The 20,669-nt window shown below is 39.8% G+C and overlaps 1 protein-coding gene across 1 annotated transcript in view; it reads right to left on the bottom strand.

The window, feature by feature from the left end:
- The window catches only part of LOC138082842 (transmembrane protein 45A-like), a 110,584-nt gene that overhangs the window by 2,392 nt on the left and 87,523 nt on the right, over positions 1-20,669 (bottom strand). Inside the window, exon 5 of the mRNA XM_068976250.1 lies at positions 11,485-11,630. Coding sequence (XP_068832351.1) covers positions 11,485-11,630 — 146 coding nt within the window. The remainder of the gene's footprint in view (positions 1-11,484; positions 11,631-20,669) is intronic.

Below are 20,669 nucleotides of genomic sequence, written 5' to 3'. Positions count from 1 at the left end.
CTGGTTTGATCTCCTTGCTGTCCAAGGGACTCTCAAGAGCCTTCTCCAGCACCACAGTTCGAAAGCATCAGTTCTTCGGCATTCAGCTTCCTTTATGGACCAACTCTCACATCCATGCATGACCACTGGAAAAACCATAGCTTTGACTATACAGATCTGTGTTGGGAAATAATGACTCTGCTTTTTAATATGCTGTCTGGATTGGTCATAGCTTTTCTTCCAAGGAGCAAGCATCTTTTAATCTCATGGCTTTTAATCTCATGTCACCATCCACAGTGATTTGGGAACCCAAGAAAGTAAAATCTGCCACTTTTTCCATTTTTTCCCCCATCTATTTGCCATGAAGTGATGGGACTAGATGCCATGACCTTAGACTTTTGAATGTTAAGTTTTAAGCCAGCTTTTTGGCTCTCCTCTTTAACCTTCATCAAAAAGCTCTTCAGTTCCTCTTCACTTTCTGCCATTAGGGTGGTATCAGATTGAGGGATAGAGTAATAAAAGGAAGTGCAAATAATTGTTATTTCTTGGAATCATGCAAGTCCAGGAAATTAAGGTCAGGGTGTGTCTGGGCTTTTGCTCCCACATGTTCTTTTCAGTAAATATAAGAGCAGAGCTGAGACTCTGGGTATACTTCCAGAGTCGATCTGGAAATCAAACTTTCAAAAGGCAAACTACAATCTGATGTGAATTTGTTCATTTCTATTTCATTCTTCAATATGGCTCACAAGAGTCATCTCCTCGAAGACCAACCTGAAAATGGGTAATATTTCTCTGTCCATCCAGAGGGGCTTTTTAAATAGCTCTGTACCACAGTGGTGTTATATATGAAATACAATAAAGATTTCATAAAGATAGGCCTGTCCTATGAGCTGTCATGAGGAGAACAGCAGGCATGGGACTAGATGAGGCAATCCTTAAATCATTATTCTGGAAAGCTGAAAAGCACGGCTTCATTTTTCTGAGATTTGGGAGGTAGGAGTTTCATAACCCAGTTTTGTTTCCATGGTGATCTTTGTGCTCTGTCAAATAAATTCTGATAGAATGTCCTCAAAACCCATCAGCTGTGACTGAGTTACAATCCAGTTCACAGTCAAACCATGATGAACAGATTTTCAAAACTCTTCATGACTACAGGAACTACATATGACCTCACTGAAAGTTTGTATTTATTCTTCATGATATTCTTTAAGCTACTGCTTAATGTTATATAAAAATACACTAGAACACATGTTTTTGGCCTTATATTTCAAGAGCAATATGAGACTGAAACTTAAAAGCATATAAAACATTATTTCCAAACAACTGAACACTATTTGAGTAGTTCTGAAGCAGATCTGTTAAAACAGAAATACGTGTCTATTGGGTACCTATATAATTTTGACAGCATGACAAGAGCTGTGAGAGATATGAAAAAAGGTCTTCTCCTGCAGGTGAACAATCTAGGTAGCAGATAAGACTAACATGAGCTAATAGTAAATATCACAAGATAGATCGCAACTGTTAAAATGTGTGTTAGAGACTAAAGTACTGTAAAACTCATGAAGGGAGATAAGCAAAGACTAAAGCAATCACAGAAGTTTTCACAGGAGAGATGAGCATTTAATTGGGATATGCCAGGTAGAGGTAACTATGTGGTCAATAAGTCAAAGGTTCTGGGTAAGGAGAGCCAATTGAAACAGTAAACATGGAGTTTCTGGTTTCCAGAAAACTAAAGGTGGATACGAGATTCATTAGTGGTCTGAAGGTTTTTGAAACAGGAAGAGACAATAGTCTTCTTTTGGCTCTGGATGGGAGCTGACATGGGGTAGAGAGATTGCTTGAATGCCAGCTTTATTCTTGGAGGCTGCACAGCCCCTAAGGAGATGAGGCCCAGAAGTCAGCCTAAAACAACAGAGGAAGAAGTCAAGTTTCACTCAATGACAGAGTGAGCCTTAACCACCAGTGCATACATATGCTTTGAGGGAACTGAATAGGACTAATAGAAATCACTCAGTGAGAAGGTAGAATTTCCCAGCACCCATGGCACTTAGACCTCTGTACTACGCTGTGCTTAGTTGTTCAGTTGTGTCTGACTCTTTGAGACCCCATGGACTGTAGCCCGCCAGTCTCCTCTGTCCATGGGGATTCTCCCGGCAAGACTACTGGAGTGGGTTTCCATGCCCTCCTCCAAGGGATCTTCCCAACAAGCCAGGGATCGAACCCATGTCTCTTGCACTGCAGGTGGATTATTTACCGTGTTAGCCACCAAGGAAACTTAGACCTCAAGTATGGGGTAACTACAGATCAAGGTAGGCTGACCCAAAATATATGAGAGACATAATGGAAGCTAGACCAGGAAAGGACTTCCTCACCCAGAGACACAACACCAAAGCTCTTTAGCAGTGAAGCTCAAAGAAGCACAGAGCAGGAGAGATAACCCGGGTAAATGTCTAGAGAAAGGACTAGAAAGCTAGTTCAGGCAGAGTCTGAGACCCCTCTGGTCTAGAATCAGCTACTGTAATTTAGGAATTTAGAGAATATGCTAGATGTGTACTATCCAATATGGTAATACTACGCATATATGAATATTTAAATTAATTAAAATTAATGCGGCAGTAGGCACATGTCCGCCAGTAATGTAAGAGACCTGGGTTTGATCCCTGGGTTGGGAAGATCCCCTGGAGAAGGGCATGGCAACCCACTCCAGTGTTCTTGCCTGGAGATTCCCCATGGACAGAGGAGCCTGGTGGGCTACAATCCATGGGGTTGCAAAGAGCTGGACAGGACTGACCGACTAAGCACAGCACAGGCACATGTCGAGTACTCAATAATCACACAGAGCTCATGTCTATATGATGACCGTAGATATAGAACAATCGTCAATCAATGCTTAAGTCTGAAGGATTGGAGCCTGCATGATCAATAGTTGGAATCAGCCAAGCCAACTGTGGTTTGGCATTAGCTACCATGCTAATAGAAATAATAATGAACCATACTCACCTCTTTCATTCCTACAATCCTTCAAGCTTCAGTTTAATTCTCAATTGTGAGGAGGCCTCCTCTGTGTTCCAATAGTGCTTTATTCTTACACTATTTCCATGTATCGTACTATATTTAAACTGTCTCTCTCTCCCCATAGGGTCTATACCTTATACAGTTTTTGATACAAGAGAAGAACAAGAACAAGAGGAATAATAAAAAGAACAAGAGTGAGCGGGGGAGGTGGTTCAAGATAGCAGCCTAGGAAGGTCCTGAATTCACCTCCTGCCATGGACACAGCAAATCTACAGCTACATAAGGAACAATTCCCTATTTGAAAAAAAAAAAAAAAAAGACCCAAAAACTAGCCAAAGAGCTCCTCTACAACACAGGACAAGATCCACAATGAGATGGGTAAAAGAGGCAGAGACATGGTCCCATCAAAGACCCCACCCCCAGTATGAAGACTCACAATCAAAGAGATCTCACAGATACAGAGCTTCTTCCTGAGGAGCAAGAATTTGTGCCCTATATCAGGCACCCGAACCCCTGGGACTTGCATTGGTGAGATGAGCCCCAAAACATCTGGCTTTGAAGACCAACAGGGAGATGTCGAGAAGAACCAAAGGGGTGTAAGGAATAGAGATTCCATTGTGAAAGGGCTTGCATGCAGCCTCACCCACCTGGCCATACAACATAAAACCCACAGTTTGAAAAGTGTCTAGACCATACATGAATGGAATTCATTTCCTAACCTTAGAGCATCTACTAGCAAGGAAGAAATCTGTTAGGATTCTCTCCAGGAATGGAAGCACTGGCAGGTTCCATTTTTGCTTTCTTCCCTCTCTACTTTGCTAGTGCCAGCACTAGCAGCCACCATGTTTGCACTCTTTTTCTAACTTGCTAGCACCAGTGTTAGAAATCAAAGGAGAAATTAAAAAAATACCCAGAGATAAGTGTAAATGGAAATACAACATACCAAAACCTAGACAGCAAAAGCAGTTCTAAGATGAAATTTATTTATAGCAACACAGGTCTACCTCAAGAAATAATAAAAAATTCAAATAAACAGCCTAAATTTTACATCTACAAGAAAAAATGAACAAAGCAAGCACACAGTTATTATGAGGAAGGAAATAATAAAGATCAGAGCAGAAGTAAATGAAATAGAGACTAAAACAGCAATAGAAAAGATCAATGAAACAAACTGCTGGTTCTTTGAAAAGATAAAATAGACAAACTTTTAGCCTTACTCCCTAAGAAAAAAAGAGAAGGCTTAAATAAATAAAATCAGAAATATAAGAGGAGAAATTGCAACTGATACCAAAAAAAGGGTACAAAGGATTAAGAAAGTATTACGAACTATTAAACACCAACAGATTGAATAACCTGGAAGTAATGAATAAATTCCCAGGAACATACATCTTCCAGGACTGAATCATCATGAAACAAAATATCTGAATATATCAATTACTAGGAAAAAGACTGAAACAGTAATCTCAAACAAAAAACTGTCAATGAAGAAAAGTCCAAGACCAGGTGGTTTCACTGGTAAACAGTACAGATATTAAAAAAAGACTTAAATACCTATCCTTCTCAAACTCTTTCAAAAAATGTAAGAGGAGAGAATGCTCCCAGACTCATTTCACAAGGCCAACATTACCCTGATGCCAAAGTCAGACAAAGATATCACACAGGAGAATAAAATTATAGGCTAATATCACTGATGAACATAGGTGCTAAAATCTTCAACAAAATATTAGCAAACTGAATTCAAGAATGCATTAAAAGGATCATGTACCCTGATCAGTGGGATTTATTCCAAGGATGCAAGGATGGTTCAACATCCACAAATCAATAATATGATACATCACATTAACAAAAAGAATAATTAAAATCATATGATTATCTCAATAGTTGCATTTATGATAAAAAAAAAAACCCTCTCAACAAGTGGGTATAAAGAGAACATACCTTAACCTAATAAAGGCCATATATGACATGCTCACAGGTAACATCATACTCAGTGATGAAATCAGGAAGGTTTTTTCCTTTAAATCAGGACCAAGACAATGATGCTTATTCTAGCCACTTTTAGTCAAAATAGCATTGTAACTCAGAAAATTAAGGCAAGGGGAAAAAAAGCATACAAATTGAAAAGGAAGAAGTAAAACTGTTACTACTTGCAGATGACATATATATATTGGAGAAGGCAACGGCACCCTACTCCAGTACTCTTGCCTGGAAGATCCCATGGATAGAGGAGTCTGGTAGGCTGTAGTCCATGGGGTCACTAAGAGTTGGACATGACTGAGCGACGACTTCCCTTTCACTTTTCACTTTCATGCATTGGAGAAGGAAATGGCAACCCATTCCAGTGTTCTTGCCTGGAGAATCCCAGGGACGGGGGAGCCTGGTGGGCTTCTGTCTATGGGGTCGCACAGAGTCGGACATGACTGAAGTGACTCAGCAGATATATGTATATGACTTCCCTTGTAGCTCAGTTGGTAAATAATCTGCCTGCAATGCAGGAGACCTGAGTTCAATTCCTGGGCAGGAGGATCCCCTGGAGAAGGAAATGGCAACCCACTCCAGTATTCTTGCCTAGAGAATCCCCATGGACAAAGGAGCCTGACAGGCTACAGTCCATGGGGTCATAAGAGTTGGACACAACTTAGAGACTAAATCACTATATACATATATATATATGTATATATGTAAAACCCTAAATACTCCACCAAAAAAACCCAGAACCAATAAATTCAGTAAAGTTGCTGGGTAAAAAATTAATATGCAAACTTATATTTTTATATACTACCAATGAACTATCAGAAAGAAAAGTTAAGAAAAAAATCCCATTTAAAATGGCATCGACACCCGTGGTTGATTCATGTCAATGTATGGCAAAACCAATACAGTATTGTAAATTAAAATAAAGGGAAAAAAATTATTACAAAAAAATAAAAAATAAAAATAAAATGGCATCGAAAAGAATAAAATATAAAATATATGGAAACAAATTTAACTAAGGAGATGAAAGATCTACACACTGAAAACTATAAGACACTGATGAAAGTAACTGAAGAAGACACAAATAAGAAAAATATTCCATGCTTATGGATTGGAAGAATATCATTAAAATGTCCATATTATCCCCAAAAATCTATAGATTCAATGCAATCCCTACCAAATTACCAAAGGTATTTTTCATAGAAATAGAACAAACAGTCCTAAAATTTGTATGGAATCACAAAAGATCCTGAATAGCCTAAGCACTCTGGCAAAGGAGAACAAAGCTGGAGGAAGCATGCTTTCTGATTTCAGACTATGCTATGAAGCTGTAAAATCAAAACAGTATCATATTGGCATAAAAAGATCGATGGCACAGACTAGATAGCCTAAAAATAAACCCACACATAATATGGGCAGTCAATTTACAATAAAGAAGGCACAAATACAAAGTAGGGAAAGGCCAGTCTCTTCAAAAATAGTGCTGGGAAAACTGGATAGCCACATGCAAAAGAATAAAACTGGACCACTGTCTTACATCATATACAAAAATTAGCTCAACTGAGATATTTATATGTTTATATTTATAATATTTTATACTTATATGTATGTAATAGAATATTACTCAGCCATAAAAAAGAATGGACTGGACCTTAAGGGTATTATGCTAAGTGAAATAAGGCATCAAGAAAGAAAATACCATAACATTTTAGTTATCTGTGAGATCTGAAAAACAAACAAAACACAGATACAGAATGGTTGCCAGAATGTAGAGAGGTGGGCATAAATAGATGTAGGGTATCAGGAGGCACAAACTTCCCAGTTATAAAATAAATAAGTCTTATAGTTTTCAGAGTACCGGTCTTTTGTCTCCTTAAGTAGGTTTATTCCTAAGTATTTTATTATTCTTAATGAGATGGTAAATGGGGTTGTTTCTTGAATGTCTCTTTCTGGTCTTTCATTGTTAGAGTATAGAAATGCATAGATTTAGGTGCACTAATTTTCTGACCTGCAACTTGACCAAATTCACGGATGAGCTCCAGTGGTTTTCTTTGGATTTTCTACGTATAGCATCTTAAGGACTTTCTGTGTATAGCATCATGTCACCTGCAAACAATGACAGTTTCACGTCTTCTTTTTCCAATTCGGATTCTGTTTGTTTTCCTTTTCTGATTGCCATAGCTAGGACTTCCAAAACTATGTTGAATAGAAGTGGCAAGAGTGGACATCCTTGTCTTTTTCCTGATCTTAGAGGAAATGCCTTTACCCTTTCACTTTTGAGAATAATGTTAGCTGTAGGTGTGTCTTATATGACCTTTGAGGTATGTACTCAAATGATGTTGAGGTATGTACCCAAATTCCAAATAAAGTGAAAGTGAAGTTGCTCAGTCATGTCTGACTCTTTGCGACCTGTGGACTATAGTCCACCAACTTCCTCCATCCATGGGATTCTCCAGGCAAGAATACTGCAGTGGGTTCCCATTTCCTTTTCCCAAAGAAAGGCAATGCTAAAGAACGCTTAAACTACTGCACAATTGCACTCATCTCACATGCTAGCAAAGTAATGCTCAAAATTCTCCAAGCCAGGCTTCAGCAATATGTGAACCGTGAACTTCCAGATGTTCAAGCTGGTTTTAGAAAAGGCAGAGGAAACAGAGATCAAATTGCCAACATCCACTGGATCATCAAGGAAGCAAGAGAGTGCCAGAAAAACATCTATTTCTGCTTTATTGATTATGCCAAAGCCTTTGACTGTGTGGAACACAATAAATTGTGGAAAATTCTGAAAGAGATGGGAATACCAGACCACTTGGTCTGCCTCTTGAGAAACGTATATGCAGCAACAGAACTGGACATGGGACAACAGACTGGTTCCAAATAGGGAAAGGAGTATGTCAAGGCTGTATATTGTCACCCTACTTATTTAACTTCTATGCAGAGTACATCATGAGAAACGCTGGGCTGGAAGAGGCACAAGCTGGAATCAAGATTGCCGAGAGAAATATCAATAACCTCAGATATGCAGATGACACCACCCTTATGGAAGAAAGTGAACAGGAACTAAAGACCCTCTTGATGAAAGTGAAAGAGGACAGTGAAAAAGGTGACCTAAAGCTCAACATTCAAAACACTAAGAGCATGGCATCTGGTCCCATCACTTCATGGGAAATAGATGGGGAAACAGTGGAAACAGTGTCAGATTTTATTTTGGGGGAGTCCAAAATCACTGCTGATGCTGATTGCAGCCATGAAATTAAAAGACGCTTACTCCTTGGAAGGAAAGTTATGACCAACCTAGATAGCATAATAAAAAGCAGAGACATTATTTTGTCAACAAAGGTCCATCTAGTCAAGGCTATGGTTTTTCCAGTGGTCATGTATGGATGTGAGAGTTGGACTTTGAAGAAAGCTGAGCGCCAAAGAGTTGATGCTTTTGAACTGTGGTGTTGGATAAGACTCTTGAGAGTCCCTTGGACTGCAAGGAGATCCAACCAGTCCATCCTAAAGGAGATCAGTCCTGGGTGTTCATTGGAAGGACTGACACTAAAGCTGAAACTCCAGTAATTTGGCCACCTCATGCGAAGAGCTGATTCATTGGAAAAGACCCTGATGCTGGGAGGGATTGGGGGCAGGAGGATAAGGGGACAACAGAGGATGAGATGGCTGGATGGCATCACCGACTCGACAGACATGAGTTTGAGTAAACTCCAGGAGTTGGTGATGGACAGGGAGGCCTGGGGTGCTGCGATTCATGGGGTTGCAAAGAGTCAGACATGACTGAGCGACTGAACTGAACTGAACTGATGTACCCAAATTATTTTGTGGTATGTACTCTCTGTGTCCACCTTCTGAAGAGTTTTTAAAATCATAAATAGGTGTTGAATTCTGTCAAAAGATTTTTCTGCATCTTGAAATGATCATGTCACCTCACACCAGTCAGAATGGCCATCATCAAAAAACTCCACAAACAATAAATGCTGGAGAGGGTATTAGAAGGGAACCCTCTCACACTGTCAGTGGGAATGTGAACTGGTGCAGCCACTGTGGAGAACAGTACAAAGGTTCCTTAAGAAGCTAAAAATAGAGCTACCATATGATTCTACAATCCCACTCCTGGGCATCAGTTCAGTTCATTTCAGTCGCTCAGTCGTGTCCGACTCTTTGCAACCCCATGAATCGCAGCACGCCAGGCCTCCCTGTCCATCACCAACTCCCGGAGTTCACTCAGACTCACGTCCATCGAGTCCTTGATGCCATCCAGCCATCTCATCCTCTGTCGTCCCCTTCTCCTCCTGCACCCAATCCCTCCCAGCATCAAAGTCTTTTCCAATGAGTCAACTCTTCGCATGAGGTGGCCAAAGTACTGGAGTTTCAGCTTTAGCATCATTCCTTCCAAAGAAATCCCAGGGCTGATCTCCTTCAGAATGGACTGGTTGGATCCCCTTGCAGTCCAAGGGACTCTCAAGAGTCTTCTCCAACACCACAGTTCAAAAGCATCAGTTCTTCGGTGCTCTCCTGGGCATATACCCAGAGAAAAACATGGTCCGAAAGGATACATTACCTCAGTGTTCATTGCAGCACTATTTATAACAACCAAGACATTTAGGAAGCAACCTAAATGTCCATGGACAGAAGAATGGATTAAAAAATTTGTGGTACATATATATATAAAGGAATATTACTCAACTATACAAAAGAATGAAATAATGCCTTGTGCAGCATCATGAATGAACCTAGAGATTGTCATACTGAGTGAAGTAAGTCAGAGAAAGCAATATCATATGATTATACGTGGAATCTAAAAAGAAATGATACAAGTGAACTAATTTATAAAACAGACCTACGGACTTAGAGAAGGAACTTATGGTTATGGCGGGGTGGGGGAGGAATGGGGGCTATTTAGAGAGTTTGGGGTTGACATGTACACACTATTATAGTTAAAATGGAAAACCAACAAAGTCCTACTATATAGCACAGGGAACTCTGCTCAATTTCCTATAACAACCTAATGGGGAAAAGAATTTGAAAAAGAATAGATACATGTATATGTAGAACTGAATCACCTTGTTGTACACCTGAGACTAACACAACCTTGTTAACCAACTGTACTCTAATATCAAATGAAAAGCTAAAACATGAAAATAAAAGAAATAAATCATGGGAATGTTACATATAGCATGCTGACTATAATCAATAATATTGCATTGTAGATTTGAAAGTTATTAAGAATCTTAAAGTTCTTAATCTTAAAAGTTCTCATCACAAGGGAAAAAGTGTTTGTAAATCTGTATTATGACAAATGGTATAACTAGACTTATTGTGGGGGTCATTTTGCAATGTATATAAAAGTTGAATCATTATGTTGAACACCTGAAACTTGTATAATGTTGTGTGCCAACTGTGCTGTATTTAGTTGCTCAGTCGTGTTCAACTCTTTGGAACCCCATGGACTGTAGCCCATCAGGTTTCTCTGTCTATGGGGATTCTCCAGGGAAGAATATTGGAGTGGGTTTCCATGCCCTCCTCCAGGGGATCCTACCAATCCACGGGTCGAACCCAGGTCTCCCACATTGCAGGCAGATTCTTTACCACCTAAGCCACCAGGGAATCCCCAAGAAATACTGGAGAGGGTAGTCTATGCCTTCTCCAGGGGATCTTCCTGACCTAGAAATTGAACCAGGGTCTCCTGCACTGAAGGAGGATTCTTTCCCAGCTGAGCTACCAGGGAAGCCACATGTCAACTGAACTTCAATTTAAAAAGAAATCTATCACAGGAACCAGAAAAAAAAAAAAAAAAAAGAACAAGCACAAGAAAAAGAAGAATCTTCGTTGAGTTCTTATTATGTTGTAGGCAGTTGAAATACACGATTTTCATTTAGGTCTTCATCTTTTAAACAACAAAACTGATATTTAAGGTGATTAAATAATCTACCCTAAGTCATATAGCTGACAAGCAGCAGAGCTAGAATATGGGTTCTTAGCAATCTGTATATTGCTCCTCATTCATCATGAAATAGTGTATCAAAGTCCTTGTAAAAACATGGATCATTTAACTGAATCTTACTGTTAGAAGTTTTGCAGTAAATGTCAAATTAATCAGATACTCAAACTTAATGGGAGACATACGTGTTTGTCAAGAATGACCACAAGCTTGGGAAATTCTATAACTGAAGTATGCATGGGGAAGTGGAGGGGGCTCACTGCAAGTATGGGGAGGACTTTGTGGAAAAGAAAACAGCATATGCAAAGACATGGAGGCACAGAAGAGCGTGTTGAAGGGTGATGCATAGGTTAGGAGCACAGCAGAGGCACTTTTTAGCTATTCCAACTTTAAACCAGCATTTATTCTTTTCACTGGAAATGTCTGTGCTTAGAGATAATTTTCTGCTATATTACCCTGTTTTGTGGAATGCTAAGGAGGGAAATACCTCTTTGAACTTAAATTTCAGTCCTGTTGAGTCTTGATGATCATAAACCAAAAAATAGAACTTGCGCGAACAAAAAGCACTAACTTACCAGGTGACAAAGGCATAAATTGCTCCAACGATGATAATGGCTGTTGCATAATGCCAGCAAAAGCATATGGAGAGAAACATAACGTTGTCATGATCCACTAAATCCCATGCAGGACCTCCACTGGGAGGATAAAGGACAAACCCGATCTGTAATTTAAAACAAGAGCACGTATTAAGAAGTGCCAGCCATATTCCCAAAGACGGTGCAGTTCAAAATGTTTCGTTTCAAGATTAATGGTAACATAACTCCCATTATCTGAGATGCTACAGATAAGAAACTCTACCTGTTTTATGAAAATGGACAATATCTACTAGTTAATACTTTTGGGAAAATGTTAAGGATATTTATAGATCAATTTTCAAGATATGAATAGTAATCATCTCTGGATATTGGTGGACTTTCAGAGAATATGTTAGAATTCTAAGTTGCTCAGCTTCACTAAATTATTTCAAAATCAGAGTTTTGAAAAACAGGTTTTAAAATAAACAAAGCCCATGAGTAACATTATATTCATACTGAAAGCTTGTCTCCTAAGATCAGAAACAAGACAAGGGTTTCTTATTTTACCAATTCTACTTAACACTGTACTAGAAATTCTAGCCAGTGCAATTAATCAAGAAAAAATTGATAAAGCACATCCACATTATAGAGGAAGAAGTAAAACTATCTATATTCACAAATGACATGATCTTCAGTTCAGTTCAGTTCAGTTCAGTCACTCAGTCGTGTCCGACTCTTTGCGACCCATGAACTGGAACACGCCAGGCCTCCCTGTCCATCACCAACTCCTGGAGTTCATTCAAACTCATGTCCATCGAGTTAGTGATGCCATCCAGTCATCTCATCCTCTGTCGTCCCCTTCTCCTCCTGCCCCCAATCCCTCCCAACATCAGAGTCTTTTCCCATGAGTCAACTCTTCACATGAACAGCCAAAGTACTGGAGTTTCAGCTTTAGCATCAATCCTTCCAAAGAAATCCCAGGGTTGATCTCCTTCAGAATGGACTGTTGGATCTCCTTGCAGTCCAAGGGACTCTCAAGAGTCTTCTCCAACACCACAGTTCAAAAACATCAATTCTTCAGTGCTCAGCTTCCATCAAAGTCCAACTCTCACATCCATACATGACCACTGGTAAAACCACTGCCTTGACTAGATGGACCTTTGTTGGCAAAGTACTGTCTCTGCTTTTCAATATGCTACCTAGGTTGGTCATAACTTTTCTTCCAAGGAAAAGTTATTCATTTCATGGCTGGAGTCACCATCAGCAGTGATTTTGGAGCCCCCAAAATAAAATCTGACACTGTTTCCACTGTTTCCCCATCTATTTCCCATGAAGTGATGGGACCAGATGCCATGATGTTCGTTTTCTGAATGTTGAACTTTAAGCCAACTTTTTCACTCTCCTCTTTCACTTTCATCAAGAGGCTTTTTAGTTCTTCTTCACTTTCTGCCATAAGGGTGGTGTCATCTGCATATCTGAGGTTATTGATATTTCTCCCAGCAATCTTGATTCCAGCTTGTGTTTCTTCCAGCCCAGCGTTTCTCATGATGTACTCTGCATAGAAGTTAAATAAGCAGGGTGACAATGTACAGTCTTGATGTAGTCCTTTTCCTATTTGGAACCAGTCTGTTGTTCCATGTCCAGTTCTAACTGTTGCTTCCTGACCTGCATATTGGTTTCTCAAGAGTATACATACAACTATAAAGAAACCACACACACAAAAAAACTATTGGAGCTAATAAATAAATTTAGCACACTTGCAGGATACAAAATCAACACACAAAAGATGCAATGAACAATCCAGAAAAATTGTTAGGAAAACAAGTCCACTAATAATAGCATTGAAAAGAATAAAATACTTGGGAATAAATTTAAGCAAGGAGGCTCAAGATTTGTACCTTGCAAACTACAAAACATTGTTGAAAGAGATCAAAGAAGATCTAAATAAATGGAGTGTAGCCAGGGGTCGCGAGAGTCAGACACAACTTAGCGAATAAACCACCATTACACCATATATAAAAATAAACCCAAAATGAATCAAAAACCTAAGTATGAGAACTGAAATCATAACTCTTAGAAGAAAACACGAGGGAAAAGCTTCATGTCCTGGGATTTGGTACCGATTTCTTAGACATGACACCAAGACACATCAAAATTTAAAACTCATGTGCATCAAAGGACAGTATCAAGAAAATGAAAAGACAACCTTTAGCATAGGAGGAAATTTTGCAAATCATATCTGATAAGGAATTGATATCTAGAATAAATTAAGAATCCTTAATCTCAACAAAAAGCCAAAGAAAAAAAAAAAAAAGCCAAACAAAATTTTAATGGGCAAAGGACTTGAAGACTCATTTCCCCAAAGAAGGTGTTTAAATCCTCAATAAGCTCAAGAAAAAATTATAAACATCATTAGTTATTAGAGAAATGCAAATCAAAACCACTATGAAATACCACTTCACACCCCCTATAATGGTATTAATAATAGTAAGTAACAAGTGTCGGTAAGGATATGGAGAAATTAGAATCCTTACATGTTGCTATTGAGAACGTAAAATGATATATGTATGCATGCCCAGTCTTGTCTGACTCTTTGTGACCCCATGGACTGTAGCCCTCCAGGCTCCTCTCTCCATGGAATTTTCCAGGCAAGACTACTGGAATAGGTTGCCATTTCCTACTCTAGAGGATCTTTCCAACCCAGGGACCAAACCCATGTCTCTTGCATCTCCTGCATTGGCAGGCAGATTTTTTCCCACCATACCACCTGGGAAGCCCATAAAAATAATACAGCCATGTGGAAAACAATTGGACAGTTTCTAAAAAAGTTAAATGTAGAATATCATTCTAGATACTATATTTATCCAGAATAACTGAAAACAGGTATCCAAACATCTACACAAATGTTCAAAGGATCATTATTCACAAGGGCCACAGTTGAAAACATTCCAATTGTCCATCAGCTGATAATGAACAAGCTACATGTAGTATTTCCATACCACAGAATATTATTCAGCCATGAAAATGACATTAATTTATAATGCAACATGGATGAACCTTGAAAACATTATGTTAGAGAAAGAAGATAGACACAAAAGGTAATATATTGTATAGTTCTGTTTGTATGACATAACCAGGATAGGTAAACCATAGAGACACAAAGCAAATTAATGGTAACCAGGGACTGGAAGGAAAAGAAAAGGGAATGACTGGTTAATGGATCTGGGGTTTCCTTTCAGGGTGATGAAAATATTTTAGAATAGAGGCGAGAATTGCACAACTCTGTGAATGTACTAAATGTTGCCGAATTATACACTTTAAAAAGCATAAAATGTTGCTAGAGGGGAGAAGGTTCCAGGGATGAAAGAATTGGTGAGGGAGATTAAGAGGTACAAATTTCCAAGTATGAAATGTACACTGTTGGAAATATAGTCAACAATTATGCAATATCTTTGTATAGTGGCAGATACTAGATCCAGATAATACATGGATATTAGATCTGAGGGATCACATTGAAATGTATAGAAATATCAGATCACTATGTTGGGCATGAGGAACTAACATAGTGCTCTAGGTCAGTTATACTTCAGAAACAAACTCATAGAAAAAGAGATTAGATTTGTGGTTACCAGAGGTGGGAGGTGGGGGAAGGGGAATTGGATGAAGGCAGCCAATGGGTACAAACTTTCAGTTATAAGATAAATAAGTGATATAATGTACAATAACTAACATGGCTGTATGTTATGGAAGTTAAGAGAGTAAATCCTGAGATTTCTTATCACAGGAAACAATGCTTTTCAATGTCTTTAATTTTGTTTCTACATGAGATAATGGATATTCACTAAACTTATTTTTGTAATCATTTAATTATGTAAATGAAATCATTGTGCTGTACATCATAAACTCATACAGTGTTGTATGTCAATTATTCGTTAATAAAACTGAAAAAGCAAGGAGGGAAGAGGAGGAGGGAGGAATTGAATTCTGTTATGTGAATTTTACTCCAATAAGAAAAGTAAGATAAATAAATAATAGGTAGATAGATAGAGGAACATATGTCAGGTTTGAGATCTAAATGAGACACAAAACCAAGATAATTACATGGATAACTGTACAAAAGTCTACCATATATTAGCGATGTGTCAGTTACTGTGCTTAGGAGGTTTCTCTACTATGGCCCTTCAACAATATATTATTATCCCAAGTTAATGTATTGTTATCCTCATTAACCAGATTGGAAAATTGGGTGGTTTAGTAATTTGCTTCTGATCATAAATCTAATAAATGTAATCTTACTGGGGAAAAAAAAAACAGCACTTTATTTTATAATAATGAGTGAAACCATTTCTGTTGGAAATTTCCAGTAATATGAATAAATCAGGGAAAAGTAAGAGCTGTGCCTTAATCACATGTTCCTGTTTCCCATCTGAAAGGATTCCCTTTAGGGAATTCCCTGGTGATCCAGCAGCTAAGACTCTGTGCGCCCAATGCAGGGGGTCTGGGTTCTATCCCTGGCCACAGAACTAGATCTCATGTGTCACAACTAAGAGTTTGCATGCTGAAACTCAAGATCCTGAATGCCCAGCAAAGACTGGCAATCCTGTGTGCTGCAACTAAGAACCAGCACAGCCAAATAGATAAATATTTAAAAAATAAAGGATTCCCTTTAGCTGGAAGGAGATCTGCCATCAGTACTCCCTGGAAGATGTACCGCCATGTGTCAGGCACTGTAACCTCACTCAGGCACATCAGTTCAGTTCAGTTCAGTCGCTCAGTCGTGTCCGACTCTTTGCGACCCCATGAATCGCAGCACGCCAGGCCTCTCTGTCCATCACCAACTCCCGAAGTTTATTCAAACTCATGTCCATCGAGTCAGTGATGTCATCCAACCGCCTCATCCTCTGTCATCCCCTTCTCCTCCTGCCCCCAAACCTTCCCAACATCAGAGTCTTTTCCAATGAGTCAACTTTTCACATGAGGTGGTCAAAGTACTGGAGTTTCAGCTTTAGCATCATTGCTTCCAAAGAAATTCCAGGGCTGATCTCCTTCAGAATGGACTGGTTGGATCTCCTTGCAGTCCAAGGGACTCTCAAGAGTCTTCTCCAACACCACAGTTCAAAAGCATCAATTCCTCGGTGCTCAGCCTTCTTCACAGTCCAACTTTCACATCCATACATGACCACAGGAACAACCATAGCCTTGACTAGATGGACCTTAGTTGGCAAAGTAATGTCTCTGCTTTTGAATATACTATCTAGGTTGGTCATAACTTTTCTTCCAAGGAGTAAGCGTCTTTTAATTTCATGGCTGCAGTCACCATCTGCAGTGATTTGGGAGCCCCCCCCAAAAAAGTCTGACACTGTTTCCACTGTTTCCCCATCTATTTCCCATGGAGTGATGGGACTGGATGCCATGATCTTCGTTTTCTGAATGTTGAGCTTTAAGCCAACTTTTTCACTCTCCCCTTTCACTTTCATCAAGAGGCTTTATAGTTCCTGTTCACTTTCTGCCGTAAAGGTGGTGTCATCTGCATATCTGAGGTTATTGATATTTCTCCCAGCAATCTTGATTCCAGCTTGTGTTTATTCCAGTCCATCGTTTCTCATGATGTACCCTGCATATAAGTTAAATAAGCAGGGTGACAATATACAGCCGAAATGTACTCCTTTTCCTATTTGGAACCAGTCTGTTGTTCCATGTCCAGTTTTAACTGCTGCTTCCTGACCTGCATACAGATTTCTCAGGAGGCAGGTCAGGTGGTCTGGGATTCCCATCTCTCTCAGAATTTTCCACAGTTTATTGTGATCCACACAGTCAAAGGCTTTGGCATAGTCAATAAAGCAGAAATAGATGTTTTTCCGGAACTCTTGCTTTTCCATGATCCAGCGGATGTTGGCAATTTGATCTCTGGTTCCTCTGCCTTTTCTAAAACCAGCTTGAACATCAGGAAGTTCACGGTTCACGTATTGCTGAAGCCTGGCTTGGAGAATTTTGAGCATTACTTTACTAGCATGTGAGATGAGTGCAATTGTTCGGTAGTTTGAGCATTCTTTGGCATTGCCTTTCTTTGGCATTGGAATGAAAACTGACCTTTTCCAGTCCTGTGGCCACTGCTGAGTTTTCCAAATTTGCTGGCATATTGACTGTAGCACTTTCACAGCATCATCTTTCAGGATTTGGAATAGCTCAAATGGAATTCCATCACCTCCATTAGCTTTGTTTGTAGTGATTCTTTCCAAGGCCCACTTGAATTCACATTCCAGGATGTCTGCCTCTAGATTAGTGATCACACCATCATGATTATCTGGGTCGTGAAGATCCTTTTTGTACAGTTCTTCTGTGTATTCTTGCCACCTCTTAATATCTTCTGCTTCTGTTAGGTCCAGACCATTCAGTTCAGTTCAGTTCAGTTGCTCAGTTGTGTCCGACTCTTTGCGACCCCATGAATTGCAGCACGTCAGACCTCCTGGACCCTAATTCTCATCCTCACAACCACCCCAAGAAGAGGGTGTCTCATCCCCATATCACAGAGGGTAGAACTCAGAGACTTCGGTCATGTCCCCAATATTACAAAACAGCTGAATGACTAACAGGGTTCCAAGCCAGGAGGGCCTCCCTCCAGACTCTGCGTGCTCCTTCTTCTACCCAACACGCTTTTTCATCATTTAGCCTGTCTCCATGGGGCAATGTGAAGGACAGTGGCTTGGACACTAGGGTCCATGTGAGTCATCTCAGCAGTTTGATACAGTTTGAACAATCAGTACTGAGACAGTAATTGGTCCCATAAAGACATGGTACTGTTTCTCCCTTAAAACACAGATTATAGACTGGCAGATCCTGAGCCACATTTATATCACAGATGTACTTTGCCTGCCCTGCACATTTAAAAAAATAAGTTGAATTAATTTACAATGCTTGAAAAATTAGGGAACTTCATGCAGAAGTCCATAGTCTCAGCTTACTTCTAAACGTAGAAATAACTGGCCACACCAGACCTGCATTTCAAAGCATGAACAGCAACATGTATTCTCCATTGATTCATCATTCAGGTTGGTAGCTGCCTGATCAAGTGCAGCAGTCCAGAGGCTTTCATTTTTACACTGGTGCTATGCACTTTATTTATTAATCAATGTCACATTCACACATTTTTCTAAAATATCAAAGCTGACAGACTTCTTTTGTTGTGTCTATTTCATGGATAAGAAATCTAAGTAAGGCGCGAACCTGCCTCAGGGTCTCCAAACAGTCACAAAGGCACTTGCATCATTGCAAGAGCTGGGGACTCTGCATGAGGACAGGGCTCCATTCTAAAGGGATGAGTATTTAACAAAAGATAGATCAGTTATCAAATTAGAGATCTGAGCCTACAGTACCCATAAACTCCAGGAGGAGAATGCCACCCAGCTGCTTTAGCTGCTGTTTGAACATATCTGTGTTTTGTAATACCCCTTTATAATACTTCAAGGAAAGCTCACAGTGGAAACCAAAGTATCACAGCCCAGGTCCCTGAAGGCCCTGGAAGAAAGAGAGACTTTCTAGCTCCTCTGTGCTCACTGTTTGGAAATGACAATAAGGAAACTCAAACCATGTAGTCAATTCTCAGTTTAAGGGGCCCAGCCATTTCAACCAGGGTGTCAGAACTGCTTCTCATATTCTCCTCTCACATCAATACATAGAGGTTGACAGAGAAATCTGTGTCAACCAAAGGCCTTTTGGGAGGTTGAGTTTAATGACCTATCTAGTTTAAGGACTAGCTCTCCAGTTCCCACCCATCAGTCTCACTTGTGTTCCTTCAATTCCATTCATACCACTCACCTATCCCTGCCTGGGGAGTGATCAACTCCAGCTCCCAGAGGGAAGACTTAGCAGTTGTTGTGGGTTAAATCATTCCTTCTAAAAGGGCATGTTGAAGTCCTAACCCCTGATACCTGTAAATGTAACCTCATTTGGAAATAAGGTCTTTGTAGATGACATCCAGATGAGGTCATATTGGATCAGAATTGGCCCTAAATCCAGTGATGAGTGGAGCTTCCATGATAGCTCAGTTGGTAAAGAATCTGCCTGCAATGCAGGAGACCCTGGTTTGATTCCTGGGTCAGGAAGATCTGCGGGAGAAGAGATAGGCTACCCACTCCAGTATTCTTGGGCTTCCCTTGTGGTTCAGCTGGTAAAGAATTTGCCTACAATGTGGGAGACCTAGGTTCAATCCTTGGGTTGGGAAGAAGGCTGCCCACTCCAGGATTCTGGCCTAGAGAATTCCATGAACTGTAGAGTCCATGGGGTCGCAAATGAGTGCTCTTATAAGAGGTCCATGTAAAGACACAGGTACACAGAAATACACAGGTGTGACTCTGGAGGCAGGGATTGGAATTATGCTACCACCAGGCCAAGGAAAGTCAAGGATTGCTGGCAACTGACAAATTCTCCCTTGGGGCCCCCAAGAAAGAACCAACCTGCTGACAACTTGATTTTTAGTTCTATCTCCCAGAACACTGAAGTCTTCCTGCTTGCTGGAATTTGTTTTTGCAGCCCTTGTACACTAATACAGGGGCTAAGGCTGAAATAAGCAGAAGAGTATCACCTGTCCTAAAGCTCAAACCTGGACATATTGGTGACTCTCACTTCTCTTTCAAACCACAACTAAAGTTCACCTTCTCCTAGAAGATTTCTCAACCCTCTTCCTATGGAATTAATAGTATCTCCTCAAGGCAGAGACATTTTCAGGGTGGAACATTTCATTCAAGCAACAGTCTCATAAGATATCATTACTATTTTTTAGTTGAGAAATCTTAAGCACACAGAACAGTTAGTCTATGGTCATCTGATTAATATGGTAGACCCGGAATTCAGATCTGGGTCCGCCTGACCCGGACTCACAGACTTCTCCCTTCATGCCACAGTCACAACTGTTGTTTTCGGAGTTTCCAAAATCAAATCCCTCCCAGGTGTGTCCTCCTCTTTCCTTGATTCTCCACACTGGGAATGACAAAGTGCAAAAGTGAGCTTTAGAAATTCTCATTCACAAACGGACTCAGAAAACATGATTCATGGAATAAATGTGCCTGAGAGATTTTTTTTAACCTTTTCTAAATTGCCTTTGATTAGGCTTTTGAGAAAAATATATTTGGCTGTAATGTGGTTCAGGAAACCATTTTGATAGGTGGGGAAGGGAATTCCCTTCAGGT

Source organism: Capricornis sumatraensis, chromosome 1 (genome assembly GCF_032405125.1).
Source record: "Capricornis sumatraensis isolate serow.1 chromosome 1, serow.2, whole genome shotgun sequence".
In the NCBI taxonomy this organism is placed as follows: Eukaryota; Metazoa; Chordata; class Mammalia; order Artiodactyla; family Bovidae; genus Capricornis; species Capricornis sumatraensis.
The sequence above is the reverse complement of the archived record's forward strand: the minus strand, read 5'-3'. Positions and strand labels throughout refer to the sequence as shown.